Genomic DNA, 20,434 nt, shown 5'->3' on the forward strand with positions numbered 1-20,434 from the left:
TCATGAGATTGAGCCCCGCATCAAGCTCCATGCTGACCAGGGGGTCTGCTTGAGATTCTCTCTCTCTCTCCCTGTGTCCCTCCCCACCACCACTTGCATGTGTGCGCATGTTCTCTCTCTCTCAAACCTAAAAACAAAGAATATTAGTAATTTAAAATCTTCCCCTAAAGAAATGCTGAGTAATAAATTGCTTCATTGATGAAGTCTCACTTATTTGAAAAGGAAATAATATCAATTCTTCATAAACTTGCTCATACAATTACTTCCCAACTCGTTTTGTGAAGTCAGTATTACCCTGGCACCAAAGCTAGAGAAAGACATTGCAAGAAAGGAAAACTACATTGCAAGAAAGGAAAACTACAGAATAATATCCATTATGAATACAGATGGAAAAACCATTTATAAAGTATTAGAAAACTAAGTCCGGTAATGAAAAAGGATTGCACATTGCCATAACCGAGTGGGATTTATTCTATGGATGCAATATTAATTTAGCATTTAGAAATAAATTACTGTAATAAAGCATATCAGTATAATAAAAGACAGCAACCACATCATCTCAGTAGATGCAGAAAAAGCATCTGAAAAAATTCAACATCTATTTAAAACAAAACTCTCAAAAAAATAGTAGTGAACTTTCTCAGTGTAATAAAGGGCCTCACAAAATTCCTACAGCTAACATCATACATGATGGCAAAAAAAAAAAAAAATGCTTTTCCCCCTAAGTGCAAGAAGAAGGCACAAAGATTTTCACCTTTATCATTTCTGTTCAACATTTTATAGGAGATTCTAGCCAATGCAGTTAGGAAGGGGGAAAAGAAAAGAAAGGAAAAATAAAGAGGAGGAAACAGGACAAAGGAAAGAAAGGCATCTCATTAGAAAGAAAGAAGTAATAACTGCTTTATATGCAGTCGACATGATTCTATATGTGGAAAATCCTAAAGAATCTAGAAAAATATTACTAGAATTAATAAACAAGTTCACCAAGGTTGTAAGATATAAGATCAATATATAAAAATCAATTGTATTTCTGTATATCAGCAATGAACAATCTGAAATGAAATTAAGAATATAATTCCATTAAGAATAGCATGAAAAAGTGCTCCACATCACTCAGCATCAGGGAAATGCAAATCAAAACCACAATGAGATATCACCTCACACCAGTCAGAATGGCTAAAATTAACAAGTCAGGGAATGACAGATGCTGGCGAGGATGCAGAGAAAGGGGAACCCTCCTACACTGTTAGTGGGAATGCAAGCTGGTGCAGCCACTCTGGAGAACGGCATGGAGGTTCCTCAGAAAGTTGAAAATAGAACTACCCTATGACCCAGCAATCGCACTACTGGGTATTTACCCTAAAGATACAAATGTAGTGATCCGAAGGGGCACATGCACCCAAATGTTTATAGCAGCAATGTCCACAAGCCAAACTATAGAAAGAACCTAGGTGTCCATCAACAGATGAATGGATAAAGAAGATGTGGTATATTTACACAATGGAATACTATGCAGCCACCAAAAGAAATGAAATCTTGTCATTTGCGATGACGTGGATGGAACTAGAGGGTATTATGCTTAGCGAAATAAGTCAATCAGAGAAAGACAATTATCATATGATCTCCCTGATACGAGGAAGTTGAGAGGCAACGTGGGGGATTTGGGGGGTAGGAAAGGAAACAAGATGGGATTAGGAGGGAGACAAACCATAAGACACTCTCAATCTCACAAAACAGACCTAGGGTTGCCGGGGGAGGGAGGTAGGGATAGGGTGGTTGGGTTTTGGACATTGGGGAAAGTATGTGCTATGGTGAGTGCTGTGAAGTGTCAATCTGGCGATTCACAGACCTGTACCCCTGGGGCTAATAATACATTATATGTTAATAAAAAATTTAAAAATTAGAAAAAAGAATAGCATGAAAAAGAATAAAATACTTAGGAATAAAATTGTCAAAAAACTGTAGGACAGTTGTAATGAAATTCAGAAAAATATTGCTGAGCTAAATTAAAGAAGATCTAAATAAATAGACATTGTATGCACATGGATTAGAAGATTCAATATTCTCTCCCAATGAATCTATAAACTCAACACAAACCCTATTAAAATCTAAGCAGTCTATCTTGTGGAAATAGAAATGCTGACTCTAAAATTTACACAGAAATGTAGAATGTCCAGAATAAGAAAATAAGTTTCAAAGAGCAAAGTTTTAAGATTTTCTCTAGTAGATTTCAAAACATTGTATACAGCTATAGTAATCAGTACTGTGGAGTATTGGCATAAACATAGGCAATCAAAAGAATATAATTGAGAGTCTGGAAATAAGCCCTTATATATTTAGTCAGTTGATTTTTGGCAATTCAGTGAGGGAAGGATCTTTTCATCAGATCATGATAGGACAATTGGATATCCATATGCCATAAAAAAAAACTCCAAAACACACATCATGAATAAAAACTAACTCAAAATGGATTATATCCCTAAGTGTAGGAACTAAGACTAAAATTTCTAAAATGAAGCCTAGGATAAAATCTTTAAGACTTCATGTTAGGCAAAGAATTCTTAGATATGACACCAAACATATGATGCATGATACATTCAAGAAAAAGATAAATTTTATCTTAGTTAAAATCTTTGTATCTAAAAAGACATTGTTATAAAAATTAAAAGCCATGGACTTGAGTAAAATATTTGTAAATCATATATTTGTAAAAGGACTTGTATCTAGAATATATAAAGAACCCCTACAATCAACATAAAAAGACAATCCTATTAGAAAATGGGTAAAAGATTTGAATAGATATTTTGCCAAAGGAGATTTATAAATATTCAATAACTATGTGAAAAGATGTTATTAATTATTAAAGAAATGAAATATTAAAACTACAATGAGATACCACTTAACATCTACTAGAATGGCTATCAGCAAAAGAGAACTATTGGCAAAGATGTACAGAAATTGAAGCCCTTCTACACTGCTGTTTAGGAAGGTAAAATGTACAGACACTCAGGAATAAAAGCTTGGCAGTGTCCTTTTTTTCTTTTTTAAGATTTTTTTTTATTTGACAGAAATCACAAGTAGGCAGAGAGAAGGGGAAGAAGGCTCCCTGCTGAGCAGAGAGCCCGATGCAGGGCTCAATCCCAGGACCCTGAGATCATGACCTGAGCTGAAGGCAGAGGCTTAACCCACTGAGCCACCCAGGCACCCCTGGAAGTGTCTTTAAAAGCAAAGCATACAGTTACTATACAACGCAGCATTTCCATTCCAGAGTGTCTAAGAGAAGGAAGTGAAAAGCTATATCCCCACAAAGATGTGCACACAAGTATTCATAGACATATATATCCTAATAGCCAAAGAGTGGAAATAATCCAGATATCTATCAGCTGGTGAATAAATAAATTATACATTGTATTCCATACAATGGAATAATATTCAGTAATAAAAAGGAGTGAAGTAGTGATTCACGCTACGAGATGGATGGGCCTAAAAACCCAATGCTTAATGAAAGAAGCCCGACACAGAAGGACACATATCGTATGATTTCATTTATATGAAATATCTAGAAAAGGCAAATCTACGGAGAAAGTAAAGCAGATTAATGGCTTCTAAGGGAGTGGGCATTGATTGGAAACAGGCATGAGGAAGCATATTGGACTGATATATGTATTTTTAAAACTGCATTATGTTGATATTTGCACAACTGTAAATTTGCTAAAAGACAGTGTGGTGTACACTAAGATTTGGCAAATTTTATGGTTTTTAAATTATACCTCAGTAAAGCTGTGGGAAATAATTAAACAGCTCAGAGAGTAGCTGTCAAAACTTTGGCAATATATCGATCATTGTAAGTTGGGGGATCAGTTACAAGGGTTCATTATACTGTTTCTCTATTTTTGTGGATGTTTGAAAGTTTTCATATCTTTTTAAAAAATAAATATGAGAAGTAATAGTTTAGGTGCTATCAACTGGGCAGTAGCATAACCAGAAAAAGCAAAAGATAAAAATATAGGAAAGGAACCATAAGGAAAAAAATTTGGGATTTATGCCTCGTATTAAAGAAAAATCTGTTACAATTGGAAAGTGCCAAAGATGAGATATAAGTAATAACTTACACGTAGGTACATTATAGTGAAATCAAGAATATCAATTATAAAAGAAAATCCTAAAAAAATCTTCTAGAGAAATCCTGTTACATACACATGAACAAGGATCAAATTAATATCAGAGTTTTCAACAACAACAGTAGGTACAAGATAAAAAGGCTCAAAGTGAAATAGGTTTAAATGAGATACACAGGAGAAAGAAATCCCTGGAAATGTTGCAAGGGATATAAAAAATAAAGGTGATTAAATAAGCTAGTAAAGTTGCTCTCTTAATAACTGTAAAGCTCAGACCAAAGAAGTGAGAGAGAATGTATACATAATAACTCAGACTTTAAATTCTGTTAAAAATCATACTCAGCATGTTCTCTGACCTCGACAATTATGATGGTATTAATGACAAAAACATAAGTTATTCCACAAATCTGCCAAGTAAAAACATACTGCTAAATAATTACTGGGATAAAGAAGAAGAAATCTTAATGAGCATATAAAAACAATCTGAACTATATGAAAATAACAATACTACCAATAAAAAGTAAAGAATGCAACGGAAGTCTCACTTGGGCCAAAATTATACAGCCTTAAATATCTACATGAGTGAGGAAGAAGGGGTGAAATTATTTACTATGAATTTAACTTGTCGTTAGGAGAAGAATTACTAAACTCAAAATAAAGATATACTGAATGGGAAGAAATCAGAGAGGGAGACAAACCATGAGAGACTCTGGACTCTAAGAAACAAACTGAGGGTTACAGAAGGAAGGGAGCTGGGGGGATAGGGTAACTGGGTGATGGGCATTAAGGAGGGCATGTGTGGTGATGAGCACAGGGTGTTACACACAACTAATGAATCATTGAATGCTACATCAAAAACTAAATGTACTCTATGTTGGGTAATTGAACATAATTTTTTTAAATTAAATAGGAATGAAAAAATAAAGATATAATTAAGAATAAGAATTTGAAAAAATTAACTACAAAACAAAGATAAAGTACGAAACAACAAAACAAAAGTTGGTTCTTTGAAAAAAAACTAACAAGGTAAATAATCTCTGGAAAGGCCACCAAGGGAAAAAATACAGAAGCCAAAAACAAATAATACGACGGATGAAAAAGTAAATGTAACTACAGATAAAGCAGGTATAATATCAACAATGATATATCGAGAATTTTGAAAACCTAGATGAAATGAATAAATTTCTATAAAAATATAATTTCCCCAAATTTGAAATTTCTAGACAGGAGAAATAAAATTGAAATAGTTAGAAATCTTCTCATAAAGAAAAACAAGAAGGACCTAGATGACTTTATTGGCAAGCTCTATGAAAAAAAGCTTCTTTTTTTAAATTTTTTTTAAAGATTTTATTTATTTAACAGAGAGAGCGATCACAAGTAGGCAAAGAGGCAGACAGAGAGAGAGGGGGAAGCAGGCCCCCCACTGAGCAGAGAGCCCGCTGCGGGGCTTAATCCCAGGACCCCGAGATCATGACCGGAGCTGAAGACAGAGGCCCAATCCACTGAGCCACCCAGGTGCCCCTCTATGACCCTTTCAAGGAAATTATAAGTCTAAATATCACACAAACTTCTGTATTGTGATAAAATATATATGTAACACAAAATTCACCATTTTACCTATTTTTAGGTTTCTAGTTCTGTGGCATAAAGTACATTCAGGTTGGATGGATAGTAAAAGAAACTTCAGGATAGGGTGATTTCTAGATATTTGGATAGGATTTTTTTAAGTATTTAAGAAGAAAGCAGATTTTGAAGTGAAACTTCTTTCTAGGAAAGAAAGAAAGCAAACCACTGATTTTCTCCTCCTTCCTTAGGACTCCTTGGAAGAGACTGAGCAAGGTGTTCATGGCTTAGCATCCTCCCGGTATTCTGCCAACACCCACAGGCTAGCAAGTGGCCTGTCAACCGTAAGCACTTCTCTAGCTTGTGACTGGAAGCTTCTTCTTTCCCTTGTTGGTTTTCTGTATGTTTCCCAAAGGAGAGGGGAGTGTTCTTGAGAATATGTGTGACAGTGAGTTAAAAGACACTATAATCTCCTGCTTGCCCTTTGCCCACAGGGTACTTTTTGGTCTAATTTTGCCTGAGCTTTTCCGTCTCTCTTCTTCCACGGTCCTCACCCAGTTTTTAAAACTTCTTCACTCCCGAATCAGGTTCTCATCAGCTCAAGCCCATCAACTGTCACAGTTCTCTGATGATGCCTTTCTTTTCCTGCCACCATTCTGTCCGTTTCGAACCACCCACCATGCTGTTGCCCGTCATTTTCCCAAAATACGTAACCAGTCAGTTTTCTCTCCTCCTCAGACACTGTCCATAGCTTCTCACTCACTGCCTGTAGAATAATGTCCCTTTTTATTTTCATGTTCAAGGCTTTGCTTGAGAGGCTGTCTTTAGGGGCCCCCGTGTCTGCATGCACATCTGTGTGTATGTGTCTGTAAATCTTTTTCATTGCTCCTCTGACTTCTGTCCATTGCTCTAATACCCTTTTCTCTTTTGACCTTTGGGTGACTTTCTTAAAGAATTCTCAACCAGGCAGTGACAGGAAGTGGACCTACCTAAGTGTCCCTGATGCTGACTCAGACACTGTGAGTTTTCAGTCTTTCCTTTTCCTTCTTTCCAACCATGCTTTACAAATTTCATGGTATGTAAAATCTGACTAGGTGGGCAGGTTTTCCAGCATTTCTCATTTTCTGACTTGTGAACAGTTACCCAGAGTTTCTCTTTAAAGGGTAAACAACGTTATCAGAATCCAAGTATCTAAAGGAAAGAAAAATTCGCTTAACATTAGAATCCGAGTGCCAGTCAAAGGACATATGGTTCCACATGCTTTACCACTAATGAGATACCTTTAGAAGAAATATCTCTATATTTTTATTTTTTTAAAGATTTTATTTATTTATTTGACAGACAGAGATCACAAGTAGGCAGAGAAGCAGGCAGAGAGAGAGGAGGAAGCAGGCTCCCTGCTGAGCAGAGAGCCCGACATAGGACTCGATCCCAAGACCCTGAGATCATGACCTGAGCCGAAGGCAGAGGCTTAACCCACTGAGACACCCAGGTGCCCCAGAAATATCTCTATTTTAAAATCACAACGTTGTCTCGGTTAAGAGCACAAAGTTTGGTTAGTAGGAAAATTGCCTTAGCTGCCTTAATTTCTCCCAAGCTTCAGCATTTATGGCTTCTTTAGGGGCCCCCTGCTCACTGAGGACTGCTTTGAAGATGTGGCTACTGAGAGACGTGGTGTTGGCACAGCTGAGTGATAGGAGGTGGGGCGAGGCATGCTGGGGAGGTGTTCAGACTAAAAATCCGGAGCTCTTGCTCTGTGTCTTGGCCCTGCCAACAATTTCTCTGAGCCAGTGTTTCCTCCTATATAACACGAGGGGGTAGAGGCTTATTCGTGAAGCCCTTGGAAGTCAAAGTATAGTCCTGGGACCAGCAGCCTCGCCTCACTTGGGGCAGAGACGAACACTTCGTCCGTTCACAGAGCCCCCAGTGATTCTTCCATCCAGCTCCTGAGCCAAAAGTAACACCTGATGAATCCATTTATTAAGTAGCTAGTGGTAGGTGAAATACAGCGAAATGCTGTGGTTCAGGAGCAAATTCTTAAGGCATCTTTGGTGCAAACAGGGCGGTTTTATTAAAGCACGGGGATGGAGCCTGTGGGCAGAAAGAGCGACACTAGGGTCATACACTTTCAAGTTGGGAGGGGGTTGGGGACAGCATAAGTCTCTAAGGAATTTGGAAACAAGGTTTCCAGGACCTTGAGGGGCTGCTGTTGAAGATAAGGTCATTTACTACTGTCCAGTAAAACCCGAGGCATGAGACCCTTCGGATATATACAAGGGGGCCATACGTTTGGAGAATGATTGCTAACCCATATCTTGGAGGCTGGTAGAGCTAAAGGAAGTTTCCAAGGGGATTTTTATCTATTAAAGAAGACTTATGGGATCCTGGAGGTCAGGCTCATGTCAAGTTAAGCTTGCCTTTTGGCTCTAGCAAAAGTATTAACATTGAGATATTTTGAGTTCCTGGAGGAAGGTCACCTTGTCTATCTGAAGTATTTGCCAATGGGCTGCAAGGGAAATTTAGTTCTTTTTTATATTTCTTTTGCCTTTGTTCTCCACACCAGTCAGACCAAAAAAAACTTTATAATCACTGGTATCCTAACAACTTAGTAGACATGCAAAACAATAATACGCATACGTTGAAAGAAAATTAGTTTTATTCCATTCTTTTTTTTTAAAGATTTTTATTTATTTATTTGACAGACAGAGATCACAAGTAGGCAGAGAGGCAGGCAGAGAGCGAAGGGGAAGCAGGCTTCCTGCTGAGCAGAGAGCCCGATGTGGAGCTCAATCCCAGGACCCCGAGACCATGACCTGAGCCGAAGGGCAGAGGCTTAACCCACTGAGCCACCCAGGCACCCCTAATTTTATTCCATTCTTAAATGGCCCTTAATCCTTCCTACTGGGATGTGGGTATCTATTGGGCACTTAACAACTCATTAAATCTTGGCATCTGACTGGACAGCACCACTTTTATTTCCTGTTCCGTGTTGATTTTTATCCAGTACTTACTTATTTTTCACAGCAGCTGTCAAAAACTCAGCTTCACACAGATAGGACTTAACTAAAAAAGAATAAATTGTGATTTAATGTTGACGCCGTGAGCTACTGCTGAGAGTTTGCATGGTGTCTGATTGATGTCACTGCGTTTCTCTTGAAATTTTAAAATGCCCCCGTGGTCCCCCTGGGAAGCTGCTGTGGTGTCCTGGGATGCCTCAATACACATTTTGCACACTGTGCACCTAGGAGTTAGAGAGGAAGACTCTCAGACCCCACCCGAGACTGACTGCATCAGAATCTTCTTCATTTTAAGAAGATCCCTGGGTGATTTATGTGCAATTAAAGTTTGAAAAGCACCACTCAAAGCCACCTGTTGTTATGAAAATTCTGTTTTGTTTTAGGAATGGGAAAGACAAATGAGATCACTCACTGGCTCCCATTGTAATTTCTAAGTAATTATGAAATTCTTGGTTTACTCTTGCCCTTGACTTAAGCTTAGAAGAGATACTGGCCATGTTGCCAGCATCCTGTTCTTTGATCAGTCTCTGAGCAACTAGAGAAATGTCGCGTAACAGACAACGTGGGAAGTCTAGGCTCTCTTTGTACTTACTCTAGTCCTTCCCAGTGGTTCACCGACAGGGCTTTTGAAACTGCTAGGTCACTCATGAAAGCCTTCCACGGGGTCTCTTGTGACAGTCATGTTGCTAAGATACAGTTTGGGTGCCAAAGGGTAATTTTGTTACATTTAATTTAAACTGTGTCTCTTGTCACTAGTGTCTAATCAGAAATTTTATTCATTCTGGTAGATCTGGACTTTTTTTTTATTACATTTCATTTTGTTTGTCGGTGTGTTGGTTGTTTTGTGTTCTCTTTTGTGGGTGGTAATTTTACAGAGGTTTGCAAAGCCCTAGTCTTCGACCTACCTCTGTAACCCAAACAGTTGCCCCGGGGATTTCACGGCAGCCCAGGGTCTATGATGCTCTGGCAATGCCCTTGGTAAAGCCGCAGTTATGGCTTCCCAGAGACTGCTGGAAGACTCTCTGTGGACATGAGAGAAAGAAAATTGTGGCTCCTGCTAGTACAAAATATATGAGCTTCTCTTTGTCCAGATGGATGCATTCTTGACCTTGAAGGAAACTGACCTTGAGTCTTCCAGTGAGAGAGACAAACGCCACAGGGATGGGAAGAGGACACCGAATTGAGGAAATGCCCCCAATGACCCTGTATTCATTATAAGTGAATAAACAAAGGCTATCCACTTACCCAGAAAGGCAATGCTTCCCCTATCAGCAAGCTTCCTATGTGCCTTTAGAATGCTTCTTAAGTCTTCTTGTCCCTTGTCAGGCTTGGATTTTATACAACACCAGAAAACCAAGCAAAACAAGTGATTTTTTTTCTTCACTCACCCTAGATTTTGCTGCTCATTATAAAGAATAAGAATTATAATTGAATAAAGGGGGTGGTTTCTGTGTAGAGCCAATTAGAATAACACTGGACACCTCTGTTCATCTTGTTTATTCCAGACCAGCCTTAACAGCATGGTGAGTGTTTACAGTGAAACAGGAGACTATGGCAACGTGAAGGTCAGTGGTGAAATCCTTCTCCACATCAGCTACTGCTACAAAACTGGCGGGCTCTACATTTTTGTCAAGAATTGCAGAAATCTGGCCATAGGAGATGAAAAGAAACAGAGGACAGATGCGTAAGCACGCAGCGTATTCCTTGGACTGTTTCCATCACTGCTCTCTTTGTCAGTGTGTGTGGTTTTTGTCTTAGCGTTCTTCTTGATTCAGAGCCTTCTTAGAAGGTCGACTGTCCTTTTCCTCCTGTGTGACCCTTCTAAATACTAAGTGTATGTATAATGGTTGTGTCCGTGATTGTCTGATTTTTTCAAAGCTATGAGTCAGCACGTCTCAGGACTATTTGTAGTTTACCCAGAGGCCACTCTGAGGTAGAGGCTGGCTGACATGTCGTCATACCCCGGGATCGCTGAGTATCCTGTTCTGTGAGACCCTCCAGAGAAAATCACCAAGCTGTTAGCCCAATTGAATGACTCAAAAGGACAATTTGAGGCTCTCGGGTTTCCAGGTATCAGAGGGGAGGCAGGTATGGACTGTAGGTACATTGGAAGGGAGCTAGATGAAAGACGTGTCAGGGGCTCTCAAGGTCATTGCCAGGCTTGATGATTTACTAGGAAGACTCACAGCCACAAAGATAAAAGGCATGTGTGGTGAAGTTCTGAAGAATCCAGGCTTCAACTTCCAAGCATCCTCCCCCACTGGAGTCACACAGGATGTGCTTAGTTCCTCCAGCAACAAGTCGTAGCAGAACCCATGCAGTGCTGTTTACTGGGGAAGCTCAATTAGAGCCTCAACTGGTCACGTCCCCAAATTCCAGTCTCCATGAAGGAAAGCAGGTGTTCTGCCTCAGCCGTATTGTTTTAACAAATAGTTTGGTCCCAGTGAGCCACTTACATTTGTCCTGGGAGTGATGAGAATCCTCCTGAAATCCAAGTTTCCAGATGCTGGCCAATGGCTAATGTTGTACACAGGCATTTCCAAGGACCTCAGTCTGAGGCTGGTTGGGTTATCCTTTTCCTCTGTAACAGGTGACCCAGGTCCAATAAACAGCTCAGAGAAGCTATTTCCAAGTGTCTAAAGATAGACAAATAGGAGTGGGGCACCTGACTGCCTCGGTCGGTGGAGGGTAGGGCTCTTGATCTCAAGGTTTTGAGTTTGAGCCCCCACGTTGGGTGTAGAGATTACTTAAAATGTTTTGAAAATTTAAAAAAAGACAAAGGAGTATAGATTCTGAGTATAGATTGGTCCACCTCCTTCCTTAGCTAAATATCCAAGGGCTTCAGGACCAATATAATCATTCAGAGTAGCATGGAAGGAGGTCTTTTAAAGCCCTGATCGATATGCTTCAGGACTCTGGTACATCTTGTACATTTCTAAGTCTACCTTGGTGCCCCTGCTCCAGGAGGCTCCTGGGATAGCTCAACACAAGGTGTCGGGTAGGATAGCTATTGTGACGTTGGGTTGTTACTTCCTATTAGTTCTTTTTCACTGTTTTCCTTCATTCATCCATTTCCACATTTCCATTGATTCCACTCATCAGAAGTCCTGACATCAGAATGGAGAGGACTAGAACATTACAGTATTTGGGGAGACCATTGATCCTATGAACAGATGACATCTGTTGAGTGACATAACGTGTCAGCTCCTGTATGCATCAACCAATTTAATGCTTGCAAGGCCGTAAGTTAGATACTCTTACTATCCCAGTTTTACAGAAGAGGAAACTGAGGTACAGAGAAGTTAAGTAAGTTCTTGAGTTTACCAAAACCAGTGAGGCATGGAGCAATTCAGGCCTGGCTGGCTGGACGTCAGAGCCCACACTCTTCATCACTATACATTAACAGCTTCTCTCTTCTTGGAAACCCGGAGTTATATTTTAGGGTATTCTGCCATGTAGACTGCATTCTCTTTGGTTCTCTCATGTCCGATGGCCTGTTCCCTTCACCTCTTTTATTCACCCAAGTGCCTTACTGTTCCTTGCAAAGTAGAGGTCTCCCAATAATTACTTTCACATTTTATGATGTACAGTTATGTCAAGTCGTACCTTCTTCCCGACAAGTCCAGAAACAATAAGCGCAAGACCAAGATCAGAACAGGCACCAATCCAGAATTCAATGAGACACTAAAGGTATGTACAGGCTCTCTCATATTCACTCAAGTGACACCATTCATACCCTCATTGGTTTAAAATTGACTACGGGGGATTTGCATGTCCAGGTTTAAATATCTTTTAGAAAAGTAGGATTTGAATAAATCTGTGTCCTACTCTTGGCTTTTCTAACAGTTCTTGGAAAAGAAGAACTGTAAGCCATCTTTACTCTGTTTATTTCTCTGCTGCTGCTAAAGTGACACCTGATGGAAAGATGATCCAGTGAAATTACATCTGAGCTGATGCATCTTTTTTTTTTTTATTTACTTGAGAGAGAGGCAGTGAGAGCACGAGAGAGGAGAAGGTCAGAGGGAGAAGCAGACTCCCCATGGAGCTGAGAGCCTGTTGTGGAACATGATCCTGGGACTCCAGAATCATGACCTGAGCCCAAGGCATTCACTTAACTAACTGAGCCACCCAGGTGCCCCTGAGCTGATGCATCTTGTCAAAAACTATGTTTCACCCTTGGGAAAGAGGTTTTTTCCTAGTTCCCCTTAAAAGGAGTTTGTCACAGTTTTGACACTATCTTAGCAAGTCACTTTGTACACACTCCTCGATCTGCTCCCACAGCATGAGTCTGTGCTATTTCTTGTCAGATATCAGAGTTGGGCTAAATTTAGGCCCGTGGTTAATGAACAGTGGAGATGCACGGTTGGATTTGAGGAACCTCAGAGAAAGTGGCCCTGGTAAGACACGACCCAGGCCCCATTCCTGGAGACATTACTTCCCCCATGGGCTTCTGTGTAATGACCCCTTCTCCCACCCTGGACCAATCTAGCGTGGTAAGAAAGATCCGGGGAAACAGGAATGTAGAAGTTATTGCCAGTCGCAGGGAAATGTACGGGCCTTGTATCCAGAATGCGGGAGTCAGAATCCACCATAGCAGGAAGTTGGTGAGTGGGGACATCCATCAGTGGGGTCGTGTTTGGAAGCAGGAGCCAATATGAAGACAGATCAAAATGAGAATGAATGAATACGGGCAGGGGGTGAATCTGGCGGCTCTAACAAGGTAGCAAAGACGAGCCTAGCAGAACAGATAGAGTGATGTGGCAAATTCCAGAAGTCGGGAGCCAAAGCCAATCACGCCAGGAACAGCAAGGATGGGTATAGAAGCAAATCCAAGATCAAGAAACAGTCTGCAGTGTGTCTCCAGTGGTAGTGATTGGCCACCTGTTGCCTGTTGTGAGGTTCAAGGGTGTATAGGCATGTGGCTGTGGATCACATTCTGCTGAAAAGGAGAAGCTACCCCAGCAACATTGTCTTTCTGCTCCATCTCTGTACCGGGTCTCTTCCCTCCCGCACTTACGCGAGACTTGATGAAATTCGTTGTTTGCAAGTTCCTCACTGACAGTATTTTTCTGGATTTGGGGGTTCTCGTCATGATTAGAAGAAGACAGAGAAGTTGGAGAGTTGATATAGCAAACACTAAGCTTATGAAGTAGATTTTAAAAAGTGATTCATATCACACACACACAAAAAAGAACCCTGAGGGTTTCTTGGGCGGGGGGGTGGTAGGGAGAGGGTGGTTGGGTAATGGACATTGGGGAGGGTATGTGCTATGGTGAGTGCTGTGAAGTGTGTAAACCTGGTGATTCGCAGACCTGTACCCCTGGGGATAAAAAGACATTATATGTTAATTTAAAAAAATGATTCACAGATGAAAACCAGGTAAAACTGGAAAGGGGACAATCATCGTTACTTAACACTTTTTATATACTATTTGAAGTTCATTGACTTTTTCTTAAATAACTGACTGATAACCTTCAGTTGAAGGTCTAACACAAAATAAGTGTATGGCCTAGAACTCCAGCTGTAGCACCAACAAGGAGAAATATGGTAGCTTTTTGTGTTTGTTTTGTTCATATTACCAGCGCGTATGACCTGAAAGATGGTGAAAGTAAATTTCAGCCTGTCGTAGAACTGGGCAGAGCCATCCACGTGGAGTGTGATGTTGTGACTCTCGTTTGCAGTACACCATCAGCCACACCCAGCTGGAGACGAGAACTCTGCAGCTCTCCGTCTGGCATCATGATCGATTCGGACGTAACAGCTTCCTCGGGGAGGTGGAGATTCCTTTTGACTCATGGAACTTTGAAAATACAAGTGATGAGTGGTTTGTGCTTCAGCCCAAGGTAGGAAATGCCTGGAGATTAATCAAACAGTTATGCAATGGGACAAGTTAGGAACAAAATTTATGTCATCGGCCTAGAGAGTCTGAAGACTTCTCATTTTCAAGCGGTAATCTGAACAGATGAGTGCAGCTAATTTTGGAATAATATAAGACAGGTAAATCATTTCCTTGGAATTCATTCTTTAATACAGACGATCTGTACCATGCAAGTCACATAGTCATATAATATATATATATATATATATATATATATATATATATAAAATACTAAAAATGTATTCGTCATTTGGAGGTCTCCATAGATGGAAAAAAAGAAGGAATACATTATATTATCCTATCAGAAGGAGAAAGCATTCGATTTCACGGAGGTAAAAATAAATCCATAGAGGCAAAGAGTCTTCAACATTCTCTCTATTCCCCATTCTCCACAATTCAAACGTAAGCAGGAGTGGTCTTGCCTTGGCTCAGGAACCAACCAGGAGCTAAAGTATCTGGTTTCCTATATTCCAACTTTTGAGATTCATAACCCAGGTTTAAGTTATAGTCAGAAAAACAGTCTTGAAGCTGGTTCTAGAAATTAAATGCAACGGAGTGTGTTCTGAACTAAAGCAACAGTACCTTGGATTTGCCCTATGCAACCGGAGTCTCTTTACATTTATAGTAATTTTTTAAGTCAAAAGTGGGATAAAAAAGGTCACATTGATGTATCCAAAAATTGTTCTTTTTATTTTTTTAAGATTTTATTTATTTATTTGACAGAGGTCACAAGTAGGCAGAGAGGCAGGCGGGGGTGGGGGCTGGTAAGCAGGCTTCTCGCCATGCAGAGAGCCTGATGTGGGGCTCAATCCTAGGGCCCCGAGATCACGACCTAAACTGAAGGCAGAGGCTTTAACCCACTGAGCCATGCAGGCACCCATGAAGATTGTTCTTTATATACAGAGAGGCAGAAAGAACATGATGGTAAAGATAGTAGACTCAAATCAGTCTTCCTGGGTTCAGCCCTGGCTTCATGACTATCTGTTGGCATTTGACAAATTAACTCCCCAGGCTTTGGTGCTCTCATTTGTGAGGTAATACTTAAACATATCTTACTAGGACGTTGTGAAGCTTGGGAAAGCACTCTGTGATGCCCACAGTACCGTGTCAGGTACATTTTAAGCTCTCAATAAAGGCTAGGTAGTGTTTCTGTTACATCACAGTCCTTGTATCACGATTGACAGAAACCCTGGCTCATACCACTCAAAAAACACAAGGAAATTATTGGCTAGTGATTATCAAACATGGTTTTACCCAGATAACTCACATCATATATAGGCCTTGGATTCTCTTGGTGTGTGTCTCTCTCTCTCTCTCTCTCTCTCTCTTTGTTTATTTATTTGACAGACAGAGACCACAAGTAGGCAGAGAGGCAGGCAGAGAGGGAGGAAGGGAAGCAGGCTCCCTGCTGAGCAGAGAGCCCGATGTGGGGCTCGATCCCAGGACCCTGGGATCACAACCTGAGCCGAAGGCAGAGGCTTTAACCCACTGAGCCACCCAGGTGCCCCTTGGTCTTTCTTCTCTGTGTTGGCTTCATTTTGAGACTCCGTGTGGTTGGTCTCCCTCACTAGCTCCTGTATGATTCTCTTGGACATTACAATATATGCGAGCCCCTCCTCCTTACACTACACAGTCGGGGAGAGGAAAAATGTCCTCCTCTTCCAGCAGTCCATTCAGCACCCTGGGCCTGGTTCTCCTCACTCTGATGACATCATTTGCTCACCCTGAGCTAACTGCCGTGGGCGGCCAGGGATGTGAGATGTACTGGCTGACTTAAGACAGTCAGAACATACCCCTGTCCTGAAGATAGTATTTCCCCAAAGGAAACCCAGGTATAGTAGTTCTAAAACAATGGTGAGTGGAAGCTAGACAGCAACACGTGCATTGATCATCATCAGCAATGCAGTGTCCACGACAAACATCGGGAGATGTAAGTATCATCGTTTCCGTTGTATCTGAGATCGAGGCTCAGAAGCTGAACACAATTTTCTGGTAGATTTTTAGAACTACGGACCTCAAGCTTGGTGTAATCATGAGAAATCTTTGGGAAGTATAACTGGGCTGTGGGTAAAATTAATAATAAAATATAATAAAAGTCCTTAAACATAAAATAACTGCAGGCCTCTGACTAACGTAAATATGATAAGAAGCACAAAAGTCACAAGAAATAAGTCCTCAATAGTATAATATCCCCTTGATGTTAACTGTGGGAAATAATCAGTCATTAAACACGGAGTCTCTTGGAATGGAATGAAAAGCCTTACCACGAAGGAGAGCACTTAATCTGACTTCAGCAGTCTCCTGGCACTTGTGTGTAATAGACGGGCACCACAGACTCATAGTTAGAAAATGTCCAAGATATTATATGAAGCATGATGTAGATGAAGAACAAGTAACGTTCATTTTAGTACCTGAAAATAACTGATCTGTCATAAACGTAACATTAAAGCACATAGGGGCTCTTTGGAAAACAGCTTGGAATGTTCCAGTCAGTTTCCTGGAAATGGTGGAAGGACTTGCCCTGGGATGTTATCTAAACTCTTCCAGGTGCATCCTCTGTGCTTAGGGACCAGCCACTTGCTGGGTAATCACCTTCACATTGCCACTGAGTGATTTCACTTTCTGTCATAAGGGATAGCTCTCAGGCTGCTCAAGGCAGAAAAGTTCTGATTGAGTGTAACGTCTGGAACTCCTTGGTCCTCTGCCAGATCCCCTTGGATTCCTTTAACCATGACTGTCAGGAGTTTGGCCTCTAACAGCTTTCACCTGAGACTGTTTAGAAGACTGTTCCAGACTACTGTAGCTTTTTCCACAAGCAGGGAGTCCAAAGCTCCTAGGAGCTTACGTACCACCTCTCACAAGGCAGTCCTTTGCCAATAACTCATACATTGGGGAGTCTGAAAGCCCAGTTCCCTTACTGAGAGTGGTGGGGGGGTAAGGGAGTGGCGCCCCAAGGCCTTACTTACACTCTACAGCTTTCCCACCAGATCAGGCTACCCCCTTGCATGGCCTCCTCTCCTTCCCCAACCTTCGTCCTTGTCACCCCTTCCCTGGTCTATTCTGGGAACAATTCTTAATAAGGCAGTGCATAAGAATCCTCACTTCACAGTGAGCTTCTGGGGAACCCCTTAGAGGTTTGTGTCTTTTTTCTTTTTTTTTTAAGATTTTATTTATTTGACAGAGAAATCACAAGTAGGCAGAGAGGCAGGCTGAGGGTGGGGAAGCAGGCTCCCCGCTGAGCAGAGAGCCCAATGCGGGGCTCGATCCCGGGACCCTGAGATCATGACCTGAGCCGAAGGCAGAGGCTTTAACCCACTGAGCCCCCCAGAAGCCCCTAGATTTGTGTCTCTAATCCCTGTCGTCCTTCTCTTCCAAGAAAAAATGACACACAGATGCACACATGAGGTCTCTGACCCACGGGGGCTGTGTATATGTGTCTCTGACACATAGAGAGGAAAGCCCGCAGACTCAGCCTTGTTTGGACACCATGCCTTCCAGAAGTGGGGAAGACAGATGCAACATACTCCGTAGGCTGTCTTCTCTTCATTGGTGGCTCATCCTCTGGCTGGGCTGGGCTCTGGGTGCTGGGGTATCAGCCAACTCTGGGAAGCGTCACTTCGTTTTCAGTTTCCTGTCTCAGGGCCTTCAAGGCAGTAGTCATTTCAGCAGCTCTGGCTAGGGTATGAGCAGCCTTGGACACTCGATGTTTCCTTGTAGATTATCCAGTGGGAGAGGTGAAGTGTGAGCTACAGGGACCAATTTCCTTAGTGACAGAGGATCAGGATCAGCAGTCCTTCGGTGTTCGGAAATAGTGATATCCCTTTGCAGTGGGAATACTGGAAAGACACAGTGCCTTATTTCTTACTGACTCTGCGCTAGCGAATGTCCTTTGACCCCACCTTTGGTTTTGGTAGGTCTTATGGCCCTAAGCCAGTGAGGAGGCTGGGGTGGACAGAGGAAGATCTCAAGCTGTTAAGCATCCTGTAAAGTAGTTTCACAGTATGACTTCCATTTTACTGCGTGACATGAGACTGTTTATTAGCTGTAACTCATTATCTCTCTGAAAGGCATATTAGGTAGTTAGACAAGAAGGGTTTGTCAGTATGAATTGCCTTTCATGTCTTCCCAGAAGGTGCTATTATAAAAAAAAAAAAAAAGGAGCTTTGAAAATCAACAGCAAGCTCGAATGTTTTCCAAGGAAATCTGTGTTCTGCCTTCAGGCAGAGTCGATGCAAGTTTCTGTGAACTTATTCCTGAGCCAAAAGGCTCTCTGTAACTGGTGGTTTGGGCAGACTCCTGTCCGCAATTTATTACCCCCACCTTAGTAGACCTGAAAATGTACTGGGAACTCTGCTTCCAACTCTGATGTAATGTGGATCGCTCTTTTGAAAAGGAAGATAATGGGGGTTCCCTGGTGACGCCATACTCCCTGCTCAGTCAGATACCCTCACTGGTTCCCTACTACTTTTGCATATGGTTTGAATAAATCTTGACCCATCATCCTGGCACTTCAGTGCTCCTTGATATGGCCCCGCCTTCTGTAACAGAGGAGGATGTCAGTGCTCTACCTGGATCCCCAACATCGTTCGTATGTGGCTCCCCATGGCTTTTGCTCACACCAGCCAGCACCTGCCAGTCTTCGTAGGAGAGGAGCCCTCTGGGTGCTGATGTGGGCTTGGTCTGTGGGCATGAAGAGCCAGAAGAGCCTGGGTATTTAAGTTTTCTGAGGAGTGGAGGGCAGAGCCCTTGATCAGTAACTGATGGCCAAAGGAGTGTCATCAACACTTCCATTCTCTTGTCTCTGGTTGAGACAGCGCTCAGAGATGTGATCTGCCTTGTCTGCAAAGCTCCCTTGCAGAACTGAGAAAAAGCTACACCTCATAAACCTTTGCCTGATACCACAACCTTCTTAAGCCTCCTTGACTTTGTGGTCCCACTTCCCCACTCCCCATCCTAATAAAACACACTAAGATAAATTTGTGTCTTAGGGTCTTCTGGGTAACCCAGAGTAGAACCCCGTTTTGTCTTCCTTGCTATCACCTCCCTTCATACAAACCTCTGATCAATTAAACCTGACTTCCCACCAGCTTTTAAACACATTTTACACAGTCCCAACTGTATTTTGATCATAGTGTTTTCTTAACCCAGACTGACCTTCTTCCCATCCTCTCTTTATCAGTCATCCTATCTCCCATTGTGATAAAGGCCACCCCTTTATCCCAATCTAGGTGATTCTCTCTCTTCCCACAATAGTTTCTTTGTACCTATATTGGAACAACTGTCATCCTTTGTCAGAACTGACCTTACAATAGTAGGTCAGTTCAGAAATCACACTTACACAAACATACACACCGCAGTGCATTTCTTAATCATTTATTTTAACTTAAACCAAATATGCATTGATTTTCAAGTCTTTGAATATAGGGATAATTCATTTTGCTTGAGTATAGTTTCGGTGATTAGAATTCCGTCTTATCTTCCTGGCTTAAATTCTGACCCTAGTGCATTCTAATCAGTAGTTTCTTGTTTGAGCTTTTCTAAAGTATAGCAGGAACTTGAGAGTGCTTTCAAAGTAAACCAAATATAAAAGCTTTCTAAATATTCATGATTGCTTTTTAATCTTCTACAGCTTTGAGCCCAAATGTAATCCAATAGCAAATTTATTTTCAAATACTTAGTTCTTTGAAACTATTCAGCTTAATGTTTCTAGTAGTAGCTGTCTTTTTGCATTCTTTAGTTTACTGATATTAAATTATATAATTAGAACCACAAACATGTCCGGCATAGAGAACCTGGGAGATGAATGCAGCTGGCTTTTGGTGAGCATACAGTTCAACTGACAGGATGCATGCATGGTC

General features: G+C 41.3%; 1 protein-coding gene across 3 annotated transcripts in view; it reads left to right on the top strand.

Moving 5' to 3' along the window:
• SYTL5 (synaptotagmin like 5) overlaps positions 1 to 20,434 on the top strand; it is a 239,461-nt gene that overhangs the window by 202,041 nt on the left and 16,986 nt on the right. For 2 of the 3 annotated variants that reach the window (XM_045996454.1, XM_045996453.1), the window contains exons 10-13: positions 5,933 to 6,025; positions 10,204 to 10,382; positions 12,289 to 12,388; positions 14,380 to 14,541. In XM_045996454.1, coding sequence (XP_045852410.1) covers positions 5,933 to 6,025; positions 10,204 to 10,382; positions 12,289 to 12,388; positions 14,380 to 14,541 — 534 coding nt within the window. Of the gene's footprint in view, positions 1 to 5,932; positions 6,026 to 6,634; positions 6,701 to 10,203; positions 10,383 to 12,288; positions 12,389 to 14,379; positions 14,542 to 20,434 lie in introns of all 3 variants that reach the window. The other variant, XM_045996455.1, reaches the window with a different exon arrangement.

This window comes from Meles meles, chromosome X (assembly GCF_922984935.1).
Source record: "Meles meles chromosome X, mMelMel3.1 paternal haplotype, whole genome shotgun sequence".
NCBI classification, from domain to species: domain Eukaryota; kingdom Metazoa; phylum Chordata; class Mammalia; order Carnivora; family Mustelidae; genus Meles; species Meles meles.